At 37.6% G+C, this 27,139-nt stretch overlaps 1 protein-coding gene across 1 annotated transcript; it reads left to right on the forward strand.

The window, feature by feature from the left end:
* Nucleotides 1-763: 763 nt before the first annotated feature.
* On the forward strand, nt 764-26,667 carry wdr48a (WD repeat domain 48a). The gene is made up of 19 exons (XM_046848116.1): nt 764-826; nt 6,065-6,205; nt 6,355-6,433; nt 7,393-7,475; nt 9,185-9,314; nt 10,334-10,422; nt 10,543-10,644; nt 10,830-11,054; nt 13,723-13,797; nt 14,205-14,307; nt 15,783-15,880; nt 15,963-16,070; nt 16,213-16,313; nt 17,562-17,653; nt 17,739-17,844; nt 17,959-18,046; nt 18,262-18,338; nt 20,355-20,544; nt 25,473-26,667. The coding sequence occupies exons 1-19, from the start codon at nt 779-781 to the stop codon at nt 25,566-25,568; spliced, it is 2,031 nt and encodes a 676-aa protein (XP_046704072.1). The 5' UTR covers nt 764-778; the 3' UTR covers nt 25,569-26,667.
* The last annotated feature ends 472 nt before the right edge of the window (nt 26,668-27,139 follow it).

Consider the following 27,139-nt stretch of genomic DNA (forward strand, 5'->3'; position numbering starts at 1 on the left):
TGAAGCCATTTATATTAATTACAGTCCAAATCCATCCTCAGTTCTTGGGTTTCTCAGTAACTTCATGGATCTTTAGGCTGCTAAAGATGGTTATAAATGGGTATATAGGTATTGATGGTCAAGGATGGTTATATAGCTATAGATGTTTATAAATAGGTATAGATGGTTATAGATGTTTTTATATATAGATGGTTATATAGTTAAAGATAGTTATATATGGTTATAGATGTTTTTATATATAGAAGGTTATATAGTTATAGGTGGTAATAGATGGTCACAGATGGGTATATAGTTATAGATGTTATAGATGGTTATAGATGATCATAGATGGGTATACAGTTGTAGATAGTTACAGATAGTTGTAGATGTTTATATATGATTGTATATTGTTATAGATTGTTGTGCGGTTATAAATGGTTATATAGTTAGAGATAGGTATAGATGGTTATATAGTTATAGAGTGATATGCTGTATAGATGGTAATAAATGGATATGTTGTTATAGCTGGTTAAATAGTTATAGATAGATATGTACTTATAGATGGTTAGAGATGTTTGTGTTTTTAAATTGATATAGATGATTATAGATGTATTTTTTGAACTTTCTGAAATCATTAGAACCCCAAAAGAAAAAGCTGTGTAGGGAAAACACACACACACACACACACACACACACACACACACACACACACACACACACACACACACACACTTTCTGTACTTCGCGCGCGTTTTTAATAACGCTTCACGGAAGTGACGTCATGCTGTCAACATGTAAGATGGCGACCCATCACAGGCAGAATGCTGCCGGCCGGAGGAAAGTGCAGGTAAATGTAAACTTTCACGGTGTTTTTTTAAATATGTGCGTAGACAAGAATTTAGTAATGACTATTTAGGATCCTGTGTGTAAAGCCTTTCTCCACGCTGTGTGTGTATTTTATCATGATATCTGTGTAAAAAACCGAGTGGAGTCTGTGACCTGGGGCTGAATCCCAAATGACTTTCTCCTCTCTGTATAAGTGCACTATTCAGATGATACATCAAACACAAGTGCGCTATTATTCTTTCTTTTCTGTGTGGATGTAATTTGGCCCTCAGCCCCTGATTACGGACTCGGGAGCTAGCACAAATCTTCAGCTAGCATACTTATAGTTTGTGCGTGTAGCTTTACTGGCTCGTATTTGAGTGGACCCTATTTCTAATTCATGCTTATATATGAAAATAGTGCGCATTGTTAAAGTTAGAGTAGATGTCCAGGTTGCACATTGTTCATCTGCCATTTTTCCCTAAATATGTCGTGTGAATTTGATTGCTAGCTATCTGCTAAGCCTAAGTCCACGCCCCCTTCCTACTTATCTCTGCAGTGGAGAAACATTGTGCATTAGTAAACCGTAATTAAGATGTACACGATTTCGGTAACAGCGCCATCAAGACAATGTTATCAAACCACCCAATTTAGTCGCGTTTGGTAAAACGTTAAACGGAAAGCTCCCGGTGTCGCTGTATGTCTGCCGTATTTCTGGCTGTCGTAAAAGTGTCGTAACGTACTACATAACTATGATTGTTTTGGAAATGTAATTTTCGCCAATTTACAATCTCCATTTCCCTTACTGGACTTATTGTCTGTATCATGTGTAAACCTGGATGAAGAAAGTCCAGGCGCTAACTCAGAAATTCAGTATGTTTGCATATATTAGGATGTTTATTTGCGCCTTACAAATTGTTGACATATTTGGATGTTTAGTTGTATACTAACAAAAACTCACTGTTTACAATTATTTAGAGGTATAGTCATTCAGATATTTACAAGATATAGTCACTCAGTTTATATAAATCTTTATTAGATTTAGATTTAAATCTGTTCGATATTGCAGTGCTGCTGATATTCCTATACAAACATTCTATATTGTATTGACCATGTAAACACTTGAGACAGGAATCGAAATTACCGTTTCTCTTCTTTATGTCTGCACATATGGTGGCACTGACAAATAAAAAAAAACCTTATGAACCTTATCAACAGCGGCTTTCACATTGTAGAGAAATGAGACAGGCATTGAAACTGATTAGACTTGATGTCCAGAGTTTTTCTTCAAGACACAAATTTCAATCGACCAACATTGGCTTTATTCACTCTTTTATATATTCATATCATGACACGTAAATGTGCTTAACACGGTGCAATTTAGAGCCGACTGATCATATCATATCAACTCTGGTTAAAAAACAAATGAGTAGGCAGACTTATTCACCAGATAACACAAAATTACATCATTCATATTTGGCTAGGTTATCAATTTATAAGAACATACTAACTAGAGTGTAGAGTTGTGTGGCTGAAATATTATGGACTAGAGACTCAGAGATGTAAAGCTCATTGGTTAAGGCTTCTGGTTACTGAATAGAAGGTTGAGGGTTTAAGCTCCAGCAAATCTCCTTCAGGGATGCCGTATCACTGCTGATCCTTCACTCTGCCTCCTGCTTCCTAATAACCTGGGATATGTGAAGAAAATACATCACTGTTCTGTAATGTACATGTGACAAATCTTTCATCTCTTTTCCTTTCTTTAAGCATGGATGACCATGTTTTAATGGGATTCGCTGATCACTCATGGCTTTTATATCGCTATATTCTTAAGCATATGTCTGTTCAGAGGGCACATGTGGGCACGTTCAGTTGGGAAAGCTCCTCTAAGATTGTTTAGTGTTGTAGAATCTTGTGTTTTCATATGCATCAGTCTGCATTGCCCTCTGCGAAGTACACAGAGATTATTATTTCTCTATTGTTATTTTATTTCTTGTCAAGTATATCTTTGTTTCTGATTCTTCAGGTTTAATACAGTGAGTTGTGAGTAGTAGTGTAGCTGCTCTTTGTCATCAGCAAATGTTGTTTAATTTATTAGGGCAGGGCAACATACATAGTCATTTTGGTAAATTGTAGTAATCTCTCATTACACTTTAATTAAATATATATTAATGGAAATGCATTATTTGCCTTTTTCTTAAATCTTTTTTTTTTTTGTTGAGATGTTTGTCTTTGGTTTGCATTTTTTTTTATTCTTGTCCATTTTGTTCTCTATCATTTGCATATTATGGTCCATTAAAAGAGAATGAATATTATGCAGAGGTGGTTCATTTTTTTTAAACAAAGGTGTATTTAACTTTTTTCACTGCTGCATTGCTGGAATGTTTTATTGGAATCATGATGTAATATTTTTTTCCTATTGCCCTTGTTAGCTGTGGTTCAGATGTTTCATTGTGAAGTCACTGTGATGAAAGACAATTATTTCTTTAGTTAAGTAATACTGAGATTAATTAGTCATTTATACTGCATTTCCACTGATAGAGAGATTTAAAGGCGGTGAAGGAAAAGGCCTCAGAAGGCATACGATTTGTTTCTCTGTGTGTACAGGGTCATTGATCATCATCTTGCTATATCATGTGTGTGCAGTGTTTGTACCCCCTGAGTGCACTTGGCTTTGTGAAATGGCCTTATTACTTATTGCCCATTGTGCGATCATGCAGATGCCCTGAATTTGAAATGATCTCCACTGAGACACTTCTCCATGCTGTTACAAATGCACTGCCATGTTTAACAGCAAGAAACAGACTGTGGATAGCAAACATTCCTGTTTTTTTTTTTCTTTCTCCTAAGCAGAAATACAGCTGCATGTAGAAAAAGAGAGTAATGCATGACTCATCACATGCTTCTTTTCCCTTTTCTCAGGCATCCTGCTTGTGCACTACATTATACCAGCTTGTGTCTGCTTGTGCGTCAGACTCGATACAAGCAATTTCTAAGCAGCAGCTCTTCCTTGAAATCAGCAAGTTTATAATCTACATATTTTTACACTGTCAGAATTGGGATGATTTAAGTGCCAAGCTGTGTGCTTTTTTATTTTCTGCTTTATAACACACACATATACACTATACTGACAATAGTATTGGGACACCTGATCTTTCCTGCCATATGTGATTCTTCTCCAAACTGTTACCACAATGCTGCAGGCACACACTTGTGTATGTATGTCTTTGGATGCGCTATAATACATTTTTGAATTCCCTTGAATGTGGAAACCCAAATCTGTTCCAGTGTGGCAATGCCCCTGTGCACAAAGCCAGCTCCATAAACAAACTGTGTACATGGTTTGGAGTGGAAGATCATGAGTGGCCTGCTATAGAGCTCTGATTTCAACCCTGCTGAACACCTTTGGCCTGATTTGGAACACTGACTGGACCCTACACCAGTACCTGACTTTACTAAGACCATTGTGGCTGATGAACACAAATGTCCACAAGCACACTTCTACTTCTATACAATATTGTGTGTGTGTGTGTGTGTGTGTGTGTGTGTGTGTGTGTGTGTGTGTGTGTGTGTGTGTGTCGATAGATAGATAGATAGATAGATAGATAGATAGATAGATAGATAGATAGATAGATAGATAGAAAATATACAGAATCTCACAAGAGTGAGTACACTACTCACATTTCAGCAATCTTTTTAGTATCTTCTCAAGGGACAATACTATAGAAATGATCTTGGATATATTTTAGAGTAGTCAATATGCAGCTTGTATAGCAGTATAGATTCACTGTCCTAAAAATAACTCAACATACAGCCATTATTGTCTAAATAACTGGTACCAAAAGTTAAAAGTTAACCTAAGTTTTAAGAGCTGTATGTCGTTTAACCATTGAAAACCACATGTCCAATATTCATCATGTTCATGTTTTATTTTCATACATATTTTAACAAATGTCTTTATTCCTTCCATCTTTTATTTATTCACTTCCTCGATGTGTGGAATTGTCAGGATTTTCTCCTTTTATGTGAAATTCTTAAAGCTGGACATAAAGCAAAAAAAAAATCCATAGTGCATTAGCCACTTCCTGGTTTAGGTGTATAACACTAGTGCTATGGATTCTTTAGTGTTTTCATGCATGTGCAAAACAAATCTCGAGTAGCCACAGTGACACTGCGCTAGCTATAGTTTTTAATTTTTTATTATGTGTGTGTGTGTGTGTGTGTGTGTGTGTGTGTGTGTGTGTGTGTGTTTTCAAATTTAAATAATACAAAAATACACTCAAAGTGCAAGGCAAAAACTAAACAAACTTGCGGTCCGCCACTTAATACATTCCTGAGGGAATCCCTGTACTGAAACAAAAAAAACCTCAAAACAAGTACATGTATCTTTTTACCCCTAATTTATATGTATTTGTATATCGTAAAAATAATATCTTTAACTGATAGTCTGTTTTTTTAGATAATGAAGCATGTCTGATTATCTGTAAAAATAAGCAGTGAAGCAGAGACAGGAATCTCCAGGAGAAATGTGACTGGATCGCCAAGATACCTGGAAAAGCTGATCAGCAGATTTCTTTATAAAGCTGAAGGTTTAAATAGAAACTCTATTTTGAAATCCAAATATGTTGAGTAGTTTCATAATTTGTTTGCTGTTCTATAATATGAGTTTATACATATATACAGATATATAACATGATAGGTGACACTCTAGCCAACTGTTTGCTCTCTGAATGACGCTCGACGCTTACGGAGCTTGGACGTATGGTTCAGGTCATTCTCGTATTGTACGGTGAGGTTGGATCCAGTTAGCTACTGTCCAGATGGAATTGTATGGTGTTGAAGTATGGAATGGTGGCCATGTTGGTTCAGTTTTTCTTTCACCTGGAATGTGTTCAACCTTCCCTACTGAAACAAACCCAAACCATTAAGCATCGACCTCCACGTTTGACTGTGTGTGTGAGGGAGTCTGTTCTCTCCTGTTTTACTAATCATTCACTGTCCAATTCTTGCATATTTGTGTCTTTTACTTAATTTGGTACATATTAACAAAAGGAACATGCAAGTGTCCTAAAAGCAATAAAAGCCCTGTGTAATGCCATTTTACTAATATACATGTATAGACTTGTGCACTTGATGTTAAATATAGCAATATAGGTTTGTTTTTTTAAATGAGTTGGTATGATGCCAGATGTGCTGGTTTAAGTATGATTTGAAGATATTTAAGGACACATATTCTTGCATTTTTTTCAATGTGCCGCAGGTGTCGTATGTGATCAGAGACGAAGTGGAGAAATACAACCGTAATGGAGTTAATGCATTGCAGCTGGATCCAGCTCTTAACCGGCTCTTCACTGCTGGTCGCGACTCCATCATCCGGATATGGAGCGTCAACCAGCACAAGGTGCCTATGCGTCTGCCCCCCCCCGTTCAGTATCTATGCTAATCTGATACTTTAATAATGTTGGAGGCAAACACAAGCCTAACGTGTAATGGGATACGAGATAAAAATTGCAGGTTCGCTGACCTATCGTTGTTTTGTGTGCTTTTCAGCAAGACCCATACATAGCATCAATGGAACATCACACAGACTGGGTCAATGACATCGTCCTCTGCTGCAACGGAAAAACTTGTGAGCATGGCTTCATTATAAACCGTCTTTTATATACGTGGGCAAGTAAATTGGCTTGGATGTTAACTCTATTAATATACATCAATGGTTCCCAAAGTCACCGAGGTGTTTTACTTCGTTATGAGATTCTCCTCATTGCCAGTGCATGTAAAGCCAAATGAAATCTATTTCTCATCATATGATCTCCTCTTTATTGGTCTTGCGGTGGATTGCTGCTTGAAGCGAGATGGTGTTTTTAACATTTGATGCATCGCTGCCAGTGTGAACCATAGCAGGTGGTGCACTCACACTTGCTACTGAAGCGCTATTAGAGGGACCTGGGTTACGCTTCTCGGAGGAATGTGCACCAGCCGAGCTGCTGGGAGGAGACATTTTATCTATTTCATCTGTCCATTTGAATCTTCTTTGCTTCGCTACCTAGTCATCTGCTGTTGTCGATAAATGGCACACTGCAGTAAGGTGCACTTACACGTGACACTTGAATGGATGCTTTTTCTTGACCACAAAGGCTGAGGTTATTTGATTGAATGTTCTGGATTTGACCTTTTTATGGCATTTTAATTTTGCTGTTTATACACCAGTGAGGGGAAACGTTTATATTTCGTTTGTGAGAAATACATGCTTGGTTCCTTTTATAATTTTGATTACATACTGATAGAAACACAATGCATATGTTAAAGGGTAAAAAAAACACCGTAGTGCCCTTTCCATCACCTGCGTACACCAGTTTGGGAATCACTGACACAAATCGTATAATACATGAATAGTGCTTTTATATTTCTTCTGAGCTCGAACATTACACACAGTTGCAGGGTTTTTCAAAAGTACTCTGGTTTAAGATCTCTGTTATTTGCAAAAGAATTTCCCGCTGCAGAAATGTCGTGTTACAGTGTTTGTGGAACGCGTTACTACGGTAATTTGTGTAATCCCTGTATGTATTTATTTATTTATTTTTACAGTGATATCTGCTTCATCAGATACCACTGTGAAAGTCTGGAATGCACATAAAGGTTTTTGTATGTCAACACTGCGAACACATAAGGTAAGCACAAAAAAAAATAAAAATTTTAAAGTGGAAATGGCCATGCAGGTTTGGATTATGTAAAGCTTTCTTTGTTAAATGTAATATAAAAAAGGTTCATTACCTGCATCATAACTAGTTATTTCTTTGAGTAATGAGTAATGCTGTGAAAAGGTCCTGGCATGGAAATAGCTAGAAAAATCAAATTCAGTTTTCTGTATTTATATGATGCATTTATTTTCTCTGGTTTTGCTACAAATTAATTTCCTGTATAATGTTTAGTCATGGCAACAGACAAATAGTTAACAGACTCTAGAAGAGCGTGGAAACAAGCATAGCGCTTCATCTAGAGCCATAGCGAACGCGCGTGCGTGTCCCATATTTCAAGAGACTGTTGTGGTAATTATGGAATTTAATATCATGAGGCATTATGAAACAAATCATGTGCAGTGGGAAAAAAAAATATTCAGAGGATGAGAGGGCAGAGAAACTGAAGCAGCTGGAAACTATCCTGGCAGAAACAACCTTTTCTTTTTCCCCTGTCAGAGCAAATGAGGCACAGAACATTACTAGAGCTAATAAGTGGCAACGCTTTCACCTAATCAGCATAGGGAACCTTTCCTGAATTTCCTGAGTCTGCTTTTAAAGTAGTCATTAAGAATCGTCCTGAAAATAAGCACAGATTTATGAACATTATCATATGTGAACTAAAAAGAGCTGCTGCAGTTATTCCACTAAACATTTCACGATCCAGTATTATATTAGTATTATAACCCAGCCTTCTGATATTATTTATGAGGGTGTGATCTAGCTCTCCTAAGAGCTCTGGACATCTCAGGGTTAGATAAATAGTAAACTAAAGGATATTGGTATTGAAGAGGTGTTGCATCTCTTGATTGTTAGCACTGTATATAAAACTTTTAATATTCCAAATTATTGAATATATAATTGTACTACATATTTGTCTGAACACTCCTACAGCATTGTAAATTGCAATTTGGGTGATGTAAGATGTAACAAAGTGTTCCTGTAGTAGTTTAGATCAATTCACACAGGCTAAGCGATCTCTTTAAATCACAGTGCTGGGAGCGTCTTTATGATGTATGCCCAATTATTATGTAAAAAATACACAAAATTAAATAGCTCATTTAAATGCAGACTGATTTTATTTGACCTTTTATCATATGCACACTGTGGAGACACTAAGGAGATATTTAATAGGCCACATACCTATAAAAACAAAAGTGGTCTGTATTGTATCTGTGCTCAGGAATCAGTCTAATACCTCTGGAAGCATCACATCCTTGTATCATCAATACAATGGAACCTGTACAAAGATCAAGTCAAGTCAAGAGGCTTTTATTGTTATTTCTACTATACACAGTGGTACAGAGTACACAGTAAAAACGAGACAATGTTCCTCTGGAACTCTGGTGCTACACTAAACAACATAAAGCTACAACACAACACAAAAGCTACATAAAGCTAATTTGAATTAGATGTTTATTACCGTGGTTTGGTTATTCATTTACTGGTCATTTGATCAAATGTAAATAATCTTTTCAGACCCATACATGTGCAGTCTGTAAAAATAACGGATTCCTTGAGATACCGTAGTAATATCACCTTCATATGTAACCCTAATCCAGCCTTAATGTATTTTTATGAATTGGTATGTAAATGAATTCCTAATGATGTAAGGGATGATTGTTTTTATTTATTTGTTCCAGGATTATGTTAAAGCTTTAGCGTATGCTAAAGATAAAGAGCTGGTGGCTTCAGCAGGGCTGGACAGACAGATCTTCTTGTGGGATGTAAACACACTTACAGCACTGACTGCCTCCAATAATACTGTCACTAGTGAGTACCGTCTGTCTGCTTACTTCAACTCAACCATCAGTTACTGTGCAGTAGAAGTATGTAATATTAATATTCTGCTAATATGTCATAAAACCTGAGGAATACCACCTTGGGAAGTGGTAGTTCAGTGGTTAAGCTGTTGGGCTTCTGCGCTGAAGGTCGTGAGTGCAAATCCCAGCACCACCAAGCTGCCGCTGCAGGGTCCGTGAGCAAGGCTCTTAACCCTCAACTGCACAGTTGTATAAATAAAATAACTGTAAGTCGGTCTGGATAAGGGCAAATGCTGTAAATGTAGATAATGCATTTATAAGTAGCAGGTATCCTGTTATATATCCTGTATATTTATTATACATTTTATTTTTTTTCATTTTCTTCAAAATGAAAAGTAAAAATTCAAGTTTCGACGCTACTGTTTTTCCCTTTCAAAATGATTCTCGCTTGAACACACTGTTTAGATACTGTTTGATTAGTTGAAACAGACTGTTCTCAGCTTTCCTAATGAAAGAATACTTGGGGGTAGATGAGGTACACAGTGACACTGTCCATTCAGTCATATAACACCATGCTTTCCAAGAAAAAACACCCACTGGTGTGTTCATTGGTGTAATTTAGGTTTAATAAAGTGCGTGCACTCACATAAACAGATGAATTAATGTATGCGTCATCTTATTGATTGTTTGAAAGTATAGAGACTAACAATTATGGTAGGAGTCTCCAGTGTCTGCTCTATAAAGCCTCTCTTTTGCCTCTGACCTCGACACAGCATGTCCAGTGTTTGTCATATAATATTGATTCAGAATTTTTGTGTATGTTGTGCATCTTTCCATTGATTATAAGTCATTTCTTCTCCATACTTGGTTATATCCTAATGTTTTATTTAATTGTGTAGACAATGAGTAGCCAGGTTTTGTAAAACAGATTATTATTATAATTTTAATGATTGCAGAGTATCAGATTTAGAGGAATTTAGGAATTTAATCTGGTTTTGCATAACCAAGACATGCTCGAACCTCTTTCAGCTTCGTCTCTCAGTGGAAACAAGGATTCGATCTACAGTCTGGCGATGAATCAGATGGGCACAGTAATAGTATCCGGATCTACTGAGAAGGTATCTGTCAATAAATTTTGTACATTTTTCATATAAAAATTGTGTTGAATGTTTCTTTTGTTGGTCTTGTGTAGTTAGAGGTCTGTGTGTGTATGTGTGTGTGTGTATGTGGTTTCTCAGGTTTTAAGAGTGTGGGACCCCCGCACCTGTGCCAAACTCATGAAGCTAAAAGGACACACGGACAACGTGAAGTCGCTACTGCTTAACAGAGATGGCACTCAGGTGCACGACTGTTTTATTAAATATTTGGAGAGGTAGAGTGCTGGAAATGTAATGGCACTTCGGACAAGTGGACCAGCTTCATGCTGATATATTGAATTGTGCTTCTAGGTTTTGGTTTTGTTATTAAAACTTTACATAATATTGTCTCGTATAAATATTATCGATGTACCCTGGTCTGTGTTTAGTGCCTGTCGGGCAGTTCGGATGGTACGATTCGGCTGTGGTCGCTAGGACAGCAGAGGTGTATAGCCACGTACCGTGTCCATGATGAGGGGGTGTGGGCGCTACAGGTGAATGAAGCCTTTACACACGTCTACTCTGGAGGCCGGGACCGGAAGATTTACTGCACAGACCTGCGCAATCCGGACATACGTGTCCTCATTTGTGAAGAGAAGGCCCCTGTCCTAAAGGTAGGTGAGAAATTAATCACCAAGTGACTGATTTGGCAGCTGAAGATATAAAATTTACACCTTAACTTTTGCAGTACTATGATTTTTAGAATGACTCAAATAAAAATATAAATAAATAATTCCAGGTACTTGACTAGATCTTTTGGCACCCTTGTTAAAGATGAGTTTGAAAATAGGTTATATAACATTTCTGCATAATTGATTAGCTGAATCTCACAAAAATTATAAGAGAAACCTATAGAAGCTAATTTCTGACACTAAATTTGAACTTTTTAATCTAACAATTCTGACTTTCCTTCTCGCAATTCCCAGATAAATATGTGTCTGTCTGTCTGTTTGTATGTCTGTATGTCACAATTTGAATGCGTATGTTAACAACTGGAAATTGTTGCTAATCAGACTTCCTGATTAAGAAGGACTTCCTTTTTCAGCATTGAAAATGCCCATTTCTACGATCAGTGCAATAATTAGAGAATTGCAGAAGTTAGTTGTAGGATGAGAAAGTCTCCCAAACTACAAGACACCCCCACCTACATTTCTACAATTTATTTGGAAGGGTTTCAGTGGAAAAATGCACTACTTGAGCATCTTCAGTTTGCCAGTCACTAATTGAATCAGCTTCTGTGGTCAGATGAAACCAAAACGGAGCTTTTTTGTAATAAACCTCGGCGGTGGATTTGCCACACACAGAGCAATATGGAAAAGTATTTCATGCCCCTGGTTAAATATGTTGGTTCCTTAATATTTTGGGGCAATTTTTCTGTATGGAGCAATGGTTTAATGCATTCTCCAACCTCATCAGGCATCATAGGAGAAGACCAGAGCTGTTATATTGTTATAGAAAGGTATCCATGTTTGATATCCATGTGTACAGAGTATTCTTGCTATTTTTTCAGCAAAAGATCTAAAGGTCAAACAATAAAGACAAAGTTTCAAAGCAGTCTTTGCTCATATTTACTAAGTATTAGTGGAGGGCACTGTATATAGAGTTTGTAAAGAAAAGAACATGATCCCCTCTAAATGCCTGGAAAACCTTACATAACAGGATACACAGCATCATAGACTCTTACGATTTAAAATTGTGCTTCCTTTTCCAAGAAAAAGTGTTGAAAAAGTTGTGGTTGAATCTTTGAGTTAAACCAGTCCCCAAAAAACATATCTACACAAAGTGTTTTTAAAACACGACTGAAATTGTGTAATGTGAGCTAAAAAAGAGAGGGCAGAGGATTTGGAAAGATTCGGTATTCAGGAGTGCTCTTAGATTCCTTTCCCTGTATTCTCAAGTTTTACGATAACAAAATATAAGAAAAGATACGATAAGATGTTGGCAAAGGGAGATATAAGGCAATAAGTACAAGCTGGCAATTACTGTTGCAGTAATGTCATTTTGGACATGTTTGCTAAAGGTGTAACGATTCCCAAAATTTACGGTTCAGTACGTAATTTCGGTAGTTAGAGGGAAGAAATGCACAACATAAAATTGCTTGTCGTTTTTTATTAATGCAGTTTATTATTATTAACATTTGTGATCATTATCATTTGAACAGTTTACATTTATAACAAAAATGCTTACTTGGTTTAATAATATTTATACTAATTAAAATGAATTCAATACACTTTTTATTACATTGATTACTTTTAAGTAATTAATTAAATTGGCACAATTTTATAGTTTACATTTGTTAGACCCCATTTGGTTAACACATGCCTGTCTGTATGTGTGTGTGTGTGTGTGTGTGTGTGTGTGTGTGTGTGTGTGTGTGTGTGTGTGTGTGTGTGTGTGTGTGTGTGTGTGTGTGTGTGTTTTACATATAATATTTACTTTTCTAAATATGATCTACTTAACGATTGCTTATTTCAGCACACTTTAACAAGTGTCTTTATTACTTCCATCCTTTATACATTCACTTCCTTGATATCTGGAATTGTCAGGATTTTCTCCTTTTAAGATAAATTCTTGAAGCTGAATATAAAACGCTAAATAATCCATATCGCTAGAGTTAACCGTTAGCCACTTACTGGTTTAGCGGCTAATGCTATGGTATCTTTAGCGGTTTCATACATGCGAAAAATAAATCTCTTTTCCGGTACAAAGTGAGTAGCCACAGTGACACTGCGCTAACTCTAGTTTTTATTTTATAGCCCTGGCATTGTTGTGTATGTTTTCAAGTTTAATAATAATAAAAAACCGCGCTCAAAGTGCAAGGCAGAGACAAAACAAACTTGTGGTCCGACACTTAATACTTTCCTGAGGGAAGATCTCAACGACCGATGTTCCGCACGTAAAAAAGGATTGCATTCGGTGCACATGTGTACCAAACCAAAATCTCTCTACCGAGAAATGTCTGCACGAATATGTGTACACATAGTTTACACTTAAGTTTAGATTTCTCTCATATATTCAATGTGAATTCAGCTCATTTGCAATGGGTGCCAATAATTTCTGAGTTCAACATATAATTGCCAAAAAGAAACAGATCTATAACAATACGGCTGAGTTGTTGCCAGAATATTTTTTCTTCTGTCCTGAGAATGCTTTGACCTTAAGTAACAGGCTGCAAAGAAATACACTAAGGTAATAAAAACAGGTGTGGAGAGAAAAATGTTTGGATTGTACTTTGTAGCTATGAGCGAAGAAAGTAAACTTGCTGAATGTATATTTGGACAGATGGAGCTCGACAGGTCAGCGGACCCACCGTCGGCCATCTGGGTGTCCACCACAAAGTCCACCGTTAACAAATGGGTGAGCACAGCTGCCTTCTACAGTGACGTGAATGAAGACGCCACCTGCCCCAGCTGTTTCTGACGCATCATATAGACTCTCCTTCCTAAACTTTAATCATTCTTTTACCTTTTACATTGAAAGTTCTGTTGTTTGAATGTTATCCCTAGTTAATAATGTCTTGTTCTGTTGTTATTAATTAAGCACTAGGGCATAATGGAATGGCAGGAAACTGCTAATGGTAATGTGTCGAATGACGCACAAGTCCGATTGTACTCAATGTCCCAGTAGTTCACATTCTGTCACCCACTTAACCTTCCCTGAACTTGAAATTTATAAAAGCTCAAATCTCAGTAATGATGCCTTAGTAATATCTCTGCCTTGAGTCTTCGAGCCTCAATTTTCATTCAGTCTCTATTACCCTGCAGTCTCTAAAGGGCATCCACAATTTCCGAGCATCTGGCGATTACGACAATGACTGCAGTACTCCCCTGACACCTCTGTGCACACAGCCGGATCAGGTTATTAAAGGTAAGCATCTGACTGCATTAGTGCTGTATGCATTTAGGAAGTTAACATGCAGTGTGGTACTTGTAGTTCCGCGTTTGGTCTAGTATGCAATTTCTTTTTTGACTTACACCAACCAGGCATAACATTATGACCAGTGATGTAAATAACATGGATTATTACTTAATCATGGCACCTGTTAGTGAGAGGGATGTATTTTGTCCTCAAAATTGACGTGTTTGAAGCAGGAAAAATGGGCAAGCGTAAGGATTCGAGCAAGTTTGTCGTGTGATTGATGGACGACTGGGGCAGAGCATTTGTAAGATGTTCCCGGTCTGCAGTGGTCAGTATCTATCAAAAGTGGTCCAAGGAAGGAAAAGTGGTGACCCGGTGACAGGATCGTGGGCGGCCAGGGCTCATTGATGCAGGTGGAGAGCAAAGGTTGGTCCGTGTGGTCCGATCCAACAGACGAGCTCCTGTAGCTCACATTGCTGAAGAAGTTAACGCTGTTAATGCTCAACGGTTCACGACTGTTTTGGCACCAAAAGGGGGACCAACACAATATTAGGCAGGTGCTCATAATGTTATGCCTCATCGGTGGCCATAAAGTTCTGTCTGGTCGGTGTATCTCAGCCAGCATTTTAAAACTCTGGTTACACCCAAAGTGAGGCTAAAACACTGTCTAGCATTAATCCAGGCTTTATTTTCTGGCTACAGCCAGATATGTTTGACTCCTTGTCAGATTAATGATATGTAATATTTTTATAATTTTTGGGAAGTATGTTTGTGCTTTTTTAACTGTCAAAGTATGTTTAATATGTTTTTACCATATTATAGTATAAGTATTGCAGTATAAATCCATGCAATTTCTACAGTAATGTCTTTAATGTTGATTTGATGCTTTTTATTCTATGGTAGTCTCAGGATTTTAAAATTCTAGATACAAATTGTCTATAAATGTATATGTCCTGTGAAGAGTAATCACCTGTTCTCTTGTCTTCCTGGACCATTCTCTTGACCTCACCATGTTTGTAACCACACCAGTAAATGTCTAGAAGGAGCTGAGTATCACAGTCATTTTAAAGCTGCCTAATTGGTGCTTATTAGGCTTTATTGCTGCTCCCTGATATCCACAGGTGTTTTCAATACCTGATTGAAAACACTTCATTGAACCTCTGTTCTTCAGAGTGGTAGTCTTTAAGGGGTTGAATAATTATGTCAATGAAGAATTCACAAAAGAAACATTTACTACTGTATTACAAAACTAATTGGTGTCATTTTAGTTGCATTTGGTTCTTTAAGAAGTCCTTGTAGGATTTCATTCTGAATACAATTACAAATGTACACTAAATTTCCTAAAACCATTTACAGCATTGGGGGTTGAATAATTTTGAACACAACTGTATGTTTCGGGTTTCTACATTCTTTCAGTCTTGCTTTGCATTTGCTGACGGTGTTATGATGCCAGCACACATTCAGTAACTTAATTTGTCCTCTAGGTGGAGCCAGTATAATTCAGTGCCACATTCTCAACGATAAGAGACACATAGTCACCAAAGACACCAACACCAACATCGCATACTGGGATGTGTTAAAGGTATGAACTGTTGCTTCGTTTTTTCTTTTGCATCCAAGTTTTGACACCATGTTTTAGTTGCTTATGTGTAGCTTTTGTGCAGGCATGTAAAGTTGAAGATTTGGGAAAAATCGAGTTTGATGAGGAGATCAAGAAACGGTTTAAGATGGTTTACGTTCCTCACTGGTTTTCTGTCGATCTTAAAACAGGGGTGAGTCCCATCACTGTGTAAGAGTTTTATCTACCTAATAATGTTAAGATTTATGATGTGAACGCAATATTTTGTGGATTATATTTGTTTTAAATCTCACTTTGTGTGTTGTGGCTATTTAATACTGTTTACTGTTTTATAGATGCTGACTATTACACTTGATGAGAGCGATTGCTTTGCCGCTTGGGTCTCGGCAAAGGATGCTGGATTTACCAGTCCAGATGGCTCAGATCCAAAATGTGAGTATAGCAATATTTGTGAAAATCTTAAATAAAAGTCAGTTGTTTATCCTTGGCTGTTCGTGGTCAAGGATTATTTCCAGTGCTTTGATAAGTGTCTCCTTGTCCTTTAATCCCAACCTTTGAATAACTGAGGTTGAAAAATTGTGTGGCAAAATTGTGCACATTAATATAATCTGAAATTTGTTTCTGAAACTTTTTTTTATGCATTTTTTTAAGTGCAAATGGGTAATGATAATTCAAATGCCTCCTGACCTGGGCAAAAACTGTTTATATGCAAATAATATATAATTTTAAGATATCTTCTCAAGGGATTACATTTAGCACATTAAAGCTCTTATACAGATGCACATTGACTACAAATGGAACTTGGATAGATTTGTTTCTTAAAGATTATATTAAAATTGCTAAAATGTGAGGGGTGTACTTTTGTGAGTTACTCTGTGTAATATATATTCTTTTTACAATTTTTATTTTTTATTTTTATTATCTGTTCTAAAGTACTGAATACGGTTTAGGTTTTTAATAGTGTAATGAACACGGCCATGGACAAATATTTATGCTTTATGCAAATGTAGGTTTATAATTATTGAAACCAGATTCAACATAGAGTATGAAGACGAAATATTGTAAATGTTTTTTCAAGTAATTATGGGGTAAATCATCAGTCTAAGCTTCTGCTGTTTCCACCGGACGGTTTTAATTGGTGGATGTGTATATATATATTTACATATTTTATGTATACAAACATTATGTATACATGTGTGTGTGTGTGTGTGTGTGTGTGTGTGTGTGTGTGTGTGTGTGTGTGTGTGTGCGCAAGAAATATGATTGGATTGCAAGATATATGGCTTGTTGATGAGAATCACCAGAAAGGAATGCTTGTATTGTGTAAAGCCAACAGGCTACAATAACTTTTAAGTCTTTACAGTTAAGTTGTACAGAAAAGCACTTTATAGTTAATAAAATACTAAACTCTGAGCTAGATGAGCTCAAACAGCATAAAAGCACAACCTGCTTCCATTCTCGTCAGCCAAAGCAGGAGTCTGCGTTTATACAGCACAGAGGATCAAAGAAACTAGGCAATTAAAGATAAAAAATCTATATATATTTTCAAAGAGCATTTTTGTTTTCAATCATTGTTTCAATGCATGACTTTTCTTAGAAACAGTTGAAACGATTTTAAAGCTTCTGAAAGTGAATGTGTTGTTCTTTGAATGGGATAGCGACTGAATGCTGTTGTGTGTTGTAGTGAATCTGGTGGACTGCTGCTCCAAGCTCTGTTGGAGTACTGGCCCAGGACGCACAGCAGTCCCATGGATGAGGAAACAGAACTGAACCACAGTAAGAAATCCCATCAATGGCGTTTTGAGTACTATAACCTTATATTATTTCCTTATAGAGTATCCTCTTAATCTATGTGCTTTAGTGAATGGTGAGCATGAGAACAGGATACAGAAAGGAAACGGCTATTTCCAAGTGCCACCACACACTCCTGTTATTTTTGGTGAAGCCGGAGGAAGAACGTTGTTCAGGTGTGTTTCTTTACAAATACATGTTTGTTTGTGGTCTTGCTGGACAAAAACAGGGACTAGTGCTCATGGTGTGAATCGATATTATTATATGGCCTCCTGTATGTGTATGTGCAGGTTGCTCTGTAGAGACTCTGGAGGCGAGACCGAGTCCATGCTGCTCAATGAAACGGTTCCACAGTGGGTTATTGACATCACGGTGGATGTGAGTGCTTAAGACCATCCAGTGCCAATCCTGTCCAGTCTAAATGTCATTTATTTCATTACATTTAGACCTCTCAGACTGTGACTCTGGTTTTTACCTGAGCTATAATTAAGTAACTAAATTTAGCAAGTAAAGACCCAAATATTATTTTTGAAATGTGCATATTAAAAAAGTCTTCTTTTTCTGAAGATACTGTTCTGTTTTCTTTTGTACAGAAAAACATGCCAAAATTCAACAAAATCCCCTTCTACCTCCAGCCACATTCTTCGTCTGGTGCCAAAACGTTGAAAAAGTAAGTTACTATTCCTGGTAGATAACGTGTAATATGGTAAAATCCGAATCTCTCTGTGAGAACAGTTTCACATTTGTTACAGTTTTAAGCTAATATCAAAGTATTTGTGACTTTTTCAATGCACACGTTCCAGCCGAGATCTTTCGAAGGAAGTGTTTTGTTAAAGCCGAGGGCCTGTGTTTGGTGAACCGGTTACCATGTAAATAAATTCCACTTGATATTAGAGAGTGTGTATGTATTAGGGGTGTAAGGGTACGCAAAATGATCGGTAAACAGTTTACATTTTTAAAACAGTTGGTTAAATAATGCTTGGTTAAAGAATATATCAAATAATATATTATAAAAATAGAATAAATCAAATTAATGCAATTCAGTTTTTTTTTATATTGATTAAATTGAGTAATTAAATCAAATCGAATAATTTAATTTAATTGATTAAATACAATTAAATAGTGGAAAAAAAGATCAAATTATTTACATTTGTTAGACCCCATCTGGGTAATATGTGTGTGTGCGCGTGTGCGCGTGTGTTTTACATTTAATATTGAATTTTTTAAAGATATGATCTACTTAACTGTTCTACTTATTTCAGCATACTTTAACAAATGTCTTCATTTCTTTCCATCCTTCATTCATTCACCTCCTCGATATGCAGATTTGTCTGGATGCTTTTATTTTAAGGTTAGCACTATGGATCCCAGATTTTTATCTTTTTATTTCACTGCAAGTTGTATTCTGCATATAACTATGTTTGTGACATTAAAAATCTTGAATCTATAGCACTAGTGTTAGCCACTTCCCAGTTAGCTGCTAATGCTAGCACTATTAATTCTTTAGTGTTTTAATGCATTCGCAAAACAAATCTTATTTCCGGTACGGTTTAAGTAGCCACAGTGACACTGCACTAACTCTATATTTTGTTTTTATTATAATCCCCAGCATCATTGTGTATGTTTTCAAGTTTAAAAAAAAAAATGCGGTCAAAGTGCGAGGCGGAGACTGAACTTGTGTTTCACCACTTTATTACGTTCCTGAGGAAACACACATTTGAACTCTGTTCCACTGTGCCCTGTACCAAAATATTTTGTTACCAATATGTGTACCTTTTACACCAATATACACTATCCACTAATATATATATATATATATATATATATATATATATATATATATATATATATATATATATATATATATATATATATATATATATATATGTATGTGTGTGTGTGTGTGTGTGTATATATATATACAGTATATAATAAAACATTTTAACATTACTTTAACAAACTACAATTTTTCCAAGAATATTTTGTTTTCATGCTCTGTGTCAAGTATGGATTCACTGATAATAAACATACATTTGCATAATTTAATTCAATGCATTTTAATTTGTAAAGTGCTTTTAACAATGGACATTGTCTCAAAGCAGCTTTACACTGATAATGTGGTTATAAAGAATGAATAAAATAGTTTTTTATAAGTGTAAAATTGTCCCTTATGAGCAAACCGGTGTTGACTGTGTAAAGCATATGTTAATTAGAGTATTAAAAAAGAGTATTCTTTATTTAAGGTACATTTAGAACAGATAAAAATGTGTGATTAAGTTACAATTAATTAAAAATATAACCTTAATAATAATAATATATATATAATATAAATAATTTCTCTATTATTATTATTATTATTATTATTATTTGTATTCAAATCATTCGAGTTACTCAAGGAATAGTTTTAGCCCTAATATTACTGTTTTTTTTTGTGCATTTTCAAATGTACAATTTAGTTTTAAATTTTATTTTTAATCTGGGATATAAATATCAGAAAATTAGACTAGAATTTATATTGATCTAATCTTTTATTATAACACATACGTTGTTGCTTTGTGTATCTTCTTTGATCTTTAAGGAACCTAAAACAATTAGAAAAAAAATAACGAAAACAAAGGTTTATCACATTTCCGTGGCACTCTATGCAAGCCTGAAAATATCTGCATGTTCTTTTGTTTGTGTTTAGGGATCGTCTCTCAGCCAGTGACATGCTCCAAGTGAGAAAAGTGATGGAGCATGTTTATGAGAAAATAATTAACCTAGACAGCGAGTCTCAGACGAGCGGTTCAGCTGGAGAGAAGCCGAGTGAGCAGAAAGAGGAGGAGGACATGGCAGTGTTGGCTGAAGAGAAGATTGAGCTGCTCTGTCAGGATCAGGTAAAAACCCATCATCCAAACTGTCCAAAAAAAAAAGGTGTCTGTCAGGTATTAAGGCTTTCGTAGGGATCTGTATTATACATTTTTATATATATATATATATATATATATATATATATATATATATATATATATATATATATATATATATATATATATAATCCTCATTGTCTTTCTTTGTTTTCAACCTCGTCATTCCATCGATTTTTTTGCATCAGCAGTATTTAATTTACACTTGTAAACTGTGAATAAAAGTAGTTCTGATGATTTGAAGTTATCCTCATCTGTCTATCTTGATCTGTGTTTGAATACAGTCCCTGACAAAAGTCTTGTCGCTTGTGTACAAATTGACCTGAAGTGCCACTGAAATATATTTCTAATCAAGATTTTTTTTTTTTACAAGAAATGGCTCATTTTAATCCCAACAGCTTTTGTAATAATGTTTCAGTGCAAAAAAAAACTGTCAAAGTATTCTAATATTCACAGCTTGGTAAAGCCCACTGAGTCAATTTTTGCAAAGACATAAGTGTTGTTGCCTTGTGATATGAGCTTCACCTGTGACTAATAATGGATCAATTAGGTCTCAGGTGTGTATAAAAAGAACCCCAGTACACTAGACCTTCACATCAACTGCAACTAGACCTCTGCAAACATGCCTAAGACTCACCCTGAGACTAAAGTTTTGATTATCAAGAGGCTGGAGACCAGATCCACTGCTGATGTGGCAGACACCTTCAATGTGTCTCAGCGTCAAGTCGTCTTCTTCTTCTTCTTCTTCTTCTTCTTCTTTCGGCTGCTCCCATTAGGGGTCGCCACAGCGGATCATCCGTCTCCATACCACCCTGTCCTCTACATCTGCCTCTTTCACACCAACTACCTGCATGTCTTCCCTCACCACATCCATGAACCTCCTCCTTGGCCTTCCTCTTTTCCTCCTACCTGGTGGCTCCATCTTCAGCATTCTTCTACCAATATAGTTCATGTCCCTTCTCTGCACATGTCCAAACCATCTTAATCTCGCCTCCCTCACCTTGTCACCAAAACATCCTACATGTGCTGTCCCTCTAATAAACTCATTTCTAATCTTGTCCATCCTCGTCACTCCCAACGAAAACCTTAACATCTTCAGCTCTGCTACCTCCAGCTCTGCCTCCTGCCTTTTACTCAATGCCACTGTCTCTAATCCATACAACATCGCAGGTCTCACCACAGTCCTATAAACTTTCCCTTTCATTCTTGCAGATACCCTACTATCACAAATCACTCCTGTCACTCTTCTCCACCACTCCACCCTGCCTGCACTCTTTTCTTTACTTCTCTAACACACTCTCCATTACTTTGCACTGTTGACCCCAGGTACCTGAACTCCTCCACCTTCTCCACCTCTTCTCCCTGCAACCGCATCACTCCACTGCCCTCCCTCTCATTCACACACATGTACTCTGTCTTACTCCTACTGACTTTCATTCCCCTTCTCTCCAGCGCATATCTCCACCTCTCCAGGCTCTTCTCAACCTGCTCTCTACTCTCACCACAAATCACAATATCATCTGCAAACATCATAGTCCAGGAGACTCCTGTCTGACCTCGTCCGTCAACCTGTCCATCACCACTGCAAACAGGAAAGGGCTCAGGGCCGATCCTTGATGCAGTCCAACCTTCACTCTGAACCAGTCTGTCGTACCTACTGCACACTTCACTGCCATCACACTGTCCTCATACATGTCCTGCAACACCCTTACATACTTCTCTGACACACCTGACTTCCTTATACAATACCACAACTCCTCTCTTGGCACTCTGTCGACGCTTTCTCTAAATCCACAAATACACAATGCAATTCCTTCTGTCCTTCTCTATACTTCTCCATCAACATCCTCAAAGCAAATAAGGCATCTGTGGTGCTCTTCCTCGGCATGAAACCATACTGTTGCTCACAGATGGTCACCTCTTCTCTCAGCCTGGCTTCCACTACTCTTTCCCATAACTTCATGGTGTGACTGATCAACTTAATTCCCCTGTAGTTACTGCAGGTCTGCTTAAAGATCGGTACCAGCGCACTCCTTCTCCATTCCTCAGGCATCCTCTCCCCTTCCAGAATCCTGTTAAACAATCTGGTTAAAAACTCCACTGCCATCTCTCCTAAACATCTCACGCCTCTACCGGTATGTCATCTGGTCCAACCGACTTTCCATTCTTCATCCTCTTAATCGCTGCTCTCACTTCCTCCTTACTAATTCTATCTACATCCTGCTTCACCAACTCCACATCCTCCAACCTTCTCTCTCTGTGATTTTCCTCATTCATCAGCTGCTCAAAATACTCCCTCCACCTTCTCAACACACTCTCCTCACTAGTCAACACATTTCCTCTCCATCCTTTATTGCTCTAACTTGCAGTACATCCTTCCCAGCTCGGTCCCTCTGCCTGGCCAATCGGTATAACTTCTTTTCTCCTTCCTTAGTGTCCAACCTCTTATACAGCTCTTCATATGCCTTTTCCTTGGCTTTCGCCACATCCCTTTTACCTGCTGCCGCATCTCCTTGTACTCCTGCCTACTTTTCTCATCACTCTGTCGATCCCACTTCTGTTTTGCCAACCTCTTTCCCCTAATGCTCTTCTGCACTTCCTCATTCCACCACCACGTCTCCTTGTCTTGCTTTCTATTTCCAGATGTCACACCAAGTACTTTTCTAGCTGCCTCCCTCATCACTCCTGCAGTAGTTCCCCAATCTGACCTCTTCCCTGAACCTCACACTACACTCTTCCTCCTTCAGTTTCCACCATCTTATTCTTCTTTCAATCCTTACATTCCTCCTCTTCTTCTTCGCCTCCAAAACCATCCTACAGACCACCATCCGATGCTGTCTAGCTACACTGTCCCCGCCAACACCTTACAGTCTCCAATCTCCTTCAGGTTGCATCTCCTGCATAGCACATAGTCCACCTGTGTGCACCTTCCTCCACTCTTATCGTCACCCTATGATCCTCCTTCTTCTTAAAATAAGTGTTCACCACTGCCATTTCCATCCTTTTAGCACAATCTACCACCATCTGCCCTTCCACATTCCTCTCCTTAAAACCATACCTACCCATCACCTCCTCATCACCTCTGTTCCCTTCACCTACATGCCCATTAAAGTCTGCCCCAATCACCAATCGTTCTTTCCTAGGTACACCATCTACCACTTCATCTAATTCACTCCAGAATCTTTCCTTTTCCTCCATCTCACAGCCAACTTGTGGAGCATAGGCACTGATGACATTTATCATCATCCTTCAACTTCCACCTTCACGATCATCACCCTATCAGAAACTCTCTTCACCTCCACTACACTCTTACTGTACTCTTCCTTCAGAATCACCCCTACACCATTTCTCTTCCCATCCACACCATGATAAAACAGTTTAAATCCACCTCCAATGTTCCTGGCCTTACTCCCTTTCCACTTGGTCTCCTGAACACACAGCATATCTACCTTTCTCCTCTCCATCATATCAGCTATCTCTCCCTTTACCCATCATAGTACCAACATTTAAAGTACCAACCCGAACCTCTACTCTCCTACACTGCTCCTTTTCCTGCCGTCTCTGTAGACGTCTTCCTCCTCTCCTTCTCCTCCTTCGGCCAACAGTAGCCCAATTTCCACCGGTACCCTGTCGGCTAACGATACCTGTGGCGGTCGTTGTTAACTCGGGCCTCGACCGATCCGGTATGAAATTCTCCTTTGTGATCCGCATATTTGATTTGGCACATGTTTTACGCTGGATGCCCTTCCTAACACAACCCTCCCCATTTACCCGGGCTTGGGACCGGCACTAAGAGTGCACTGGCTTGTGCCCCCCTAATGGCTGGGTTTTGTCTCAGCGTCAAGTACAGAGGATAAAAAAAAAAAGATTTGAAGAGATTGGAGACACCCAGAAGCCATCACTAAACAAAAGACAGACCTGGAAAAGTGGATTTTTTAGATGAATCTTCTGTTGAATTACACCACAGTCGCCGCAAATATTGCAGGAGACCTACTGGAGCCCGCATGGATCCGAGATTCACCCAGAAAACAGTGAAGTTTGGTGGCGGAAAAATCATGGTCTGGGGTTACATTCAGTATGGGGGGGGTACGAGAGATCTGCAGGGTGGAAGACATCAATAGTCTAAAATACCATGAAATCTTAGCTACCTCTTATATTCCCAACCATAAAAGAGGCCAAATTCTGCAGCAGGTGCTCCATCGCATACTTCCATCTCCACATCAAAGTTCCTCAAGGCGAAGAAGATCAAGATGCTCCAGGATTGGCCAGCCCAGTCACCCGACATGAACATCATTGAGCATATGTGGGGTAGGATGAAAGAGGAAGCATGGAAGACGAAACCAAAGAATATTGATGAACTCTGGGAGGCATGCAAGACTGCTTTTTTGCTATTCCTGATGACTTCATCAATAGATTGTATGAATCCTTGCCAAACCGCATAGATGCAGTCCTTCAAGCTGATGGAAGTCATAAAGATATTCAGTTTGGATCTCATAGCACCACTACTTAATTTGCTGACATATTTTTGTATTTGCAGTAAATTTGTTCAATTTCTGTATAGGTGACAAAACTTTTGTCATGCCAAAATTTGACCTTTCTGTCCTGATTAAATGATAAATCTTTTTTCAGTGAAACTCATTTATTTCAGTGCATTAAACATCATTTGGGAGGGTTTTAGCTTTTCATATGAGCTATTTCTAACACCAATTGATTAATTAAAAGTCAGGTTAATAGCAGGTGTTTCTACAAAATAGATAAGCGACAAGAACTTTTGTCAGGGACTGTAGGTTGTGTCCGAATTTTCAAGAAACTTAAAAACTCTACAATTTGGGTTGTTATTTTTCCATCCTTTATATCCTATTTCTGTAACACTGCTTTGCTCTGAATTCCTCCGAAAGGTTCTCGATCCTAACATGGACCTGCGAACAGTAAAGCACTTCATTTGGAAGAGTGGCGGTGACCTGACGCTTCACTACAGACAGAAGTCCACGTAAGGAAACGACTGTAGCTCTACACATCTGTCCACCTTTTCCGTTCCAAATCCTATCCATGGACTTTGAAACTCATGCTCCCTCTGATCTGGTGTGTAATGTTCCATGGAGTCTGACACACAAAAACACACTCTCACCTGTGAATTTCACCAGATCTTCACAGTCCCTAAGCGGATCTGGATCTGCCAGGTTTGAAGTAGGAAGAGGAGAACACCGGGAGAAGGGTGACAAATAGAAAAACTGACAAATAGAAAGGGTGGAGTGAATATTTTTTGGAAGCTTAATATTATTATTTAATTGCTATATGATTTCATGCGTCACCATGATTTTTCTTGCCCCGTTTTGTGTGTAGTTTGTTTAGATACGCACCATGTTTGACGGCACGTTGCTGTGACGCGAATGACCGACACCACATATTTTTTTGCTGTCTCATATACATTCCACAGATGTTGATTTGCAAGCACCATTTTAATCCTTATGTTAGAGCGAAAAAACCCTAAATTATAATGAGTGATCGGTTTTGTTGATTGTAAAGGAGTGCAACTTTCGAAATTTCATGTACTTTAGGTTAGAAGTATACAAATATCTTGAAACCATGTTAAAAAAAGATTCATCTCTCTCAGTAATGTTGTGTTGTTATCATTGATGCCATAATTCTGTACATAGATTGTAATTATTTTGTAGGCAGTTTTACCTTTTGAGTTGCTTTTATTTCCTTTTTTTTTATTTTTTAAATGTAAACCCGTTCTCTTCAAAAAGGTGCTTTTTATGGTGTGAACTATGCGAAATATGACAAAAGAGTCAGAAGGAGTAGGCTCATGGTTTCTCGTGTGATCCAGTCGCTGCTATCACTCTGTCCAACCAGAAGAGGGCAGACAAATACTGTAAAGAGATTGGAGAAGAGAAAGAAACTAGTAAGTAAAAAAAAAACTGATCATAAATAATGAATGGTAATTAAAGGATATTTGGGTGACTGATTTCTATTTATGCAAAAGAGATTGGGCTTCGCAAACTCTCAATCAAAGCTGAGATTGCACAATGTTCTAGAAATGCATTCTATATTTGGTTTGAGTTTGAAAGAATAAAGAAAAAAAGAAAGAAAGCAAGGAGAGTGTACTTTGGTGTACTCGGATCAAACTGTTCCAACAAAATCATCTTCATTTTCTTTCATGCACCTCATGTTGTTTGCATTTTTCTTTTACATCGGTTTAATTGCATTTGCCTATTTAAAATAGGTAAAAATAAAAATAAAAAAGGACTGCACATGTCTCCAAGGCCAGTGCTCAAATTGAGGGGGTGGATCCGGGACCCCATCAGGCATTGGGACCCCCTGATGACAAGTGAAAAATAGACTTATAGGATTATATTAGTAAAAAAATATATGAATTACACAGCAACTGGGGACCCCCAGTAAGACTTAACTCAATTCGAGCACTGTCCAAGGCTTTTAAGCAAAGATGCTTTCAAAAATAATGATCAAGCCAAAGGCTTTTGTAAGGTACTGTAGGTGTGGTCTTGAAGTATAGATCTGAAGTAAAATTCCATTTGGGGGGAAAAACATTAGAATAAATGAA

Source organism: Silurus meridionalis, chromosome 4, assembly GCF_014805685.1.
Source record: "Silurus meridionalis isolate SWU-2019-XX chromosome 4, ASM1480568v1, whole genome shotgun sequence".
NCBI classification, from domain to species: Eukaryota; Metazoa; Chordata; class Actinopteri; order Siluriformes; family Siluridae; genus Silurus; species Silurus meridionalis.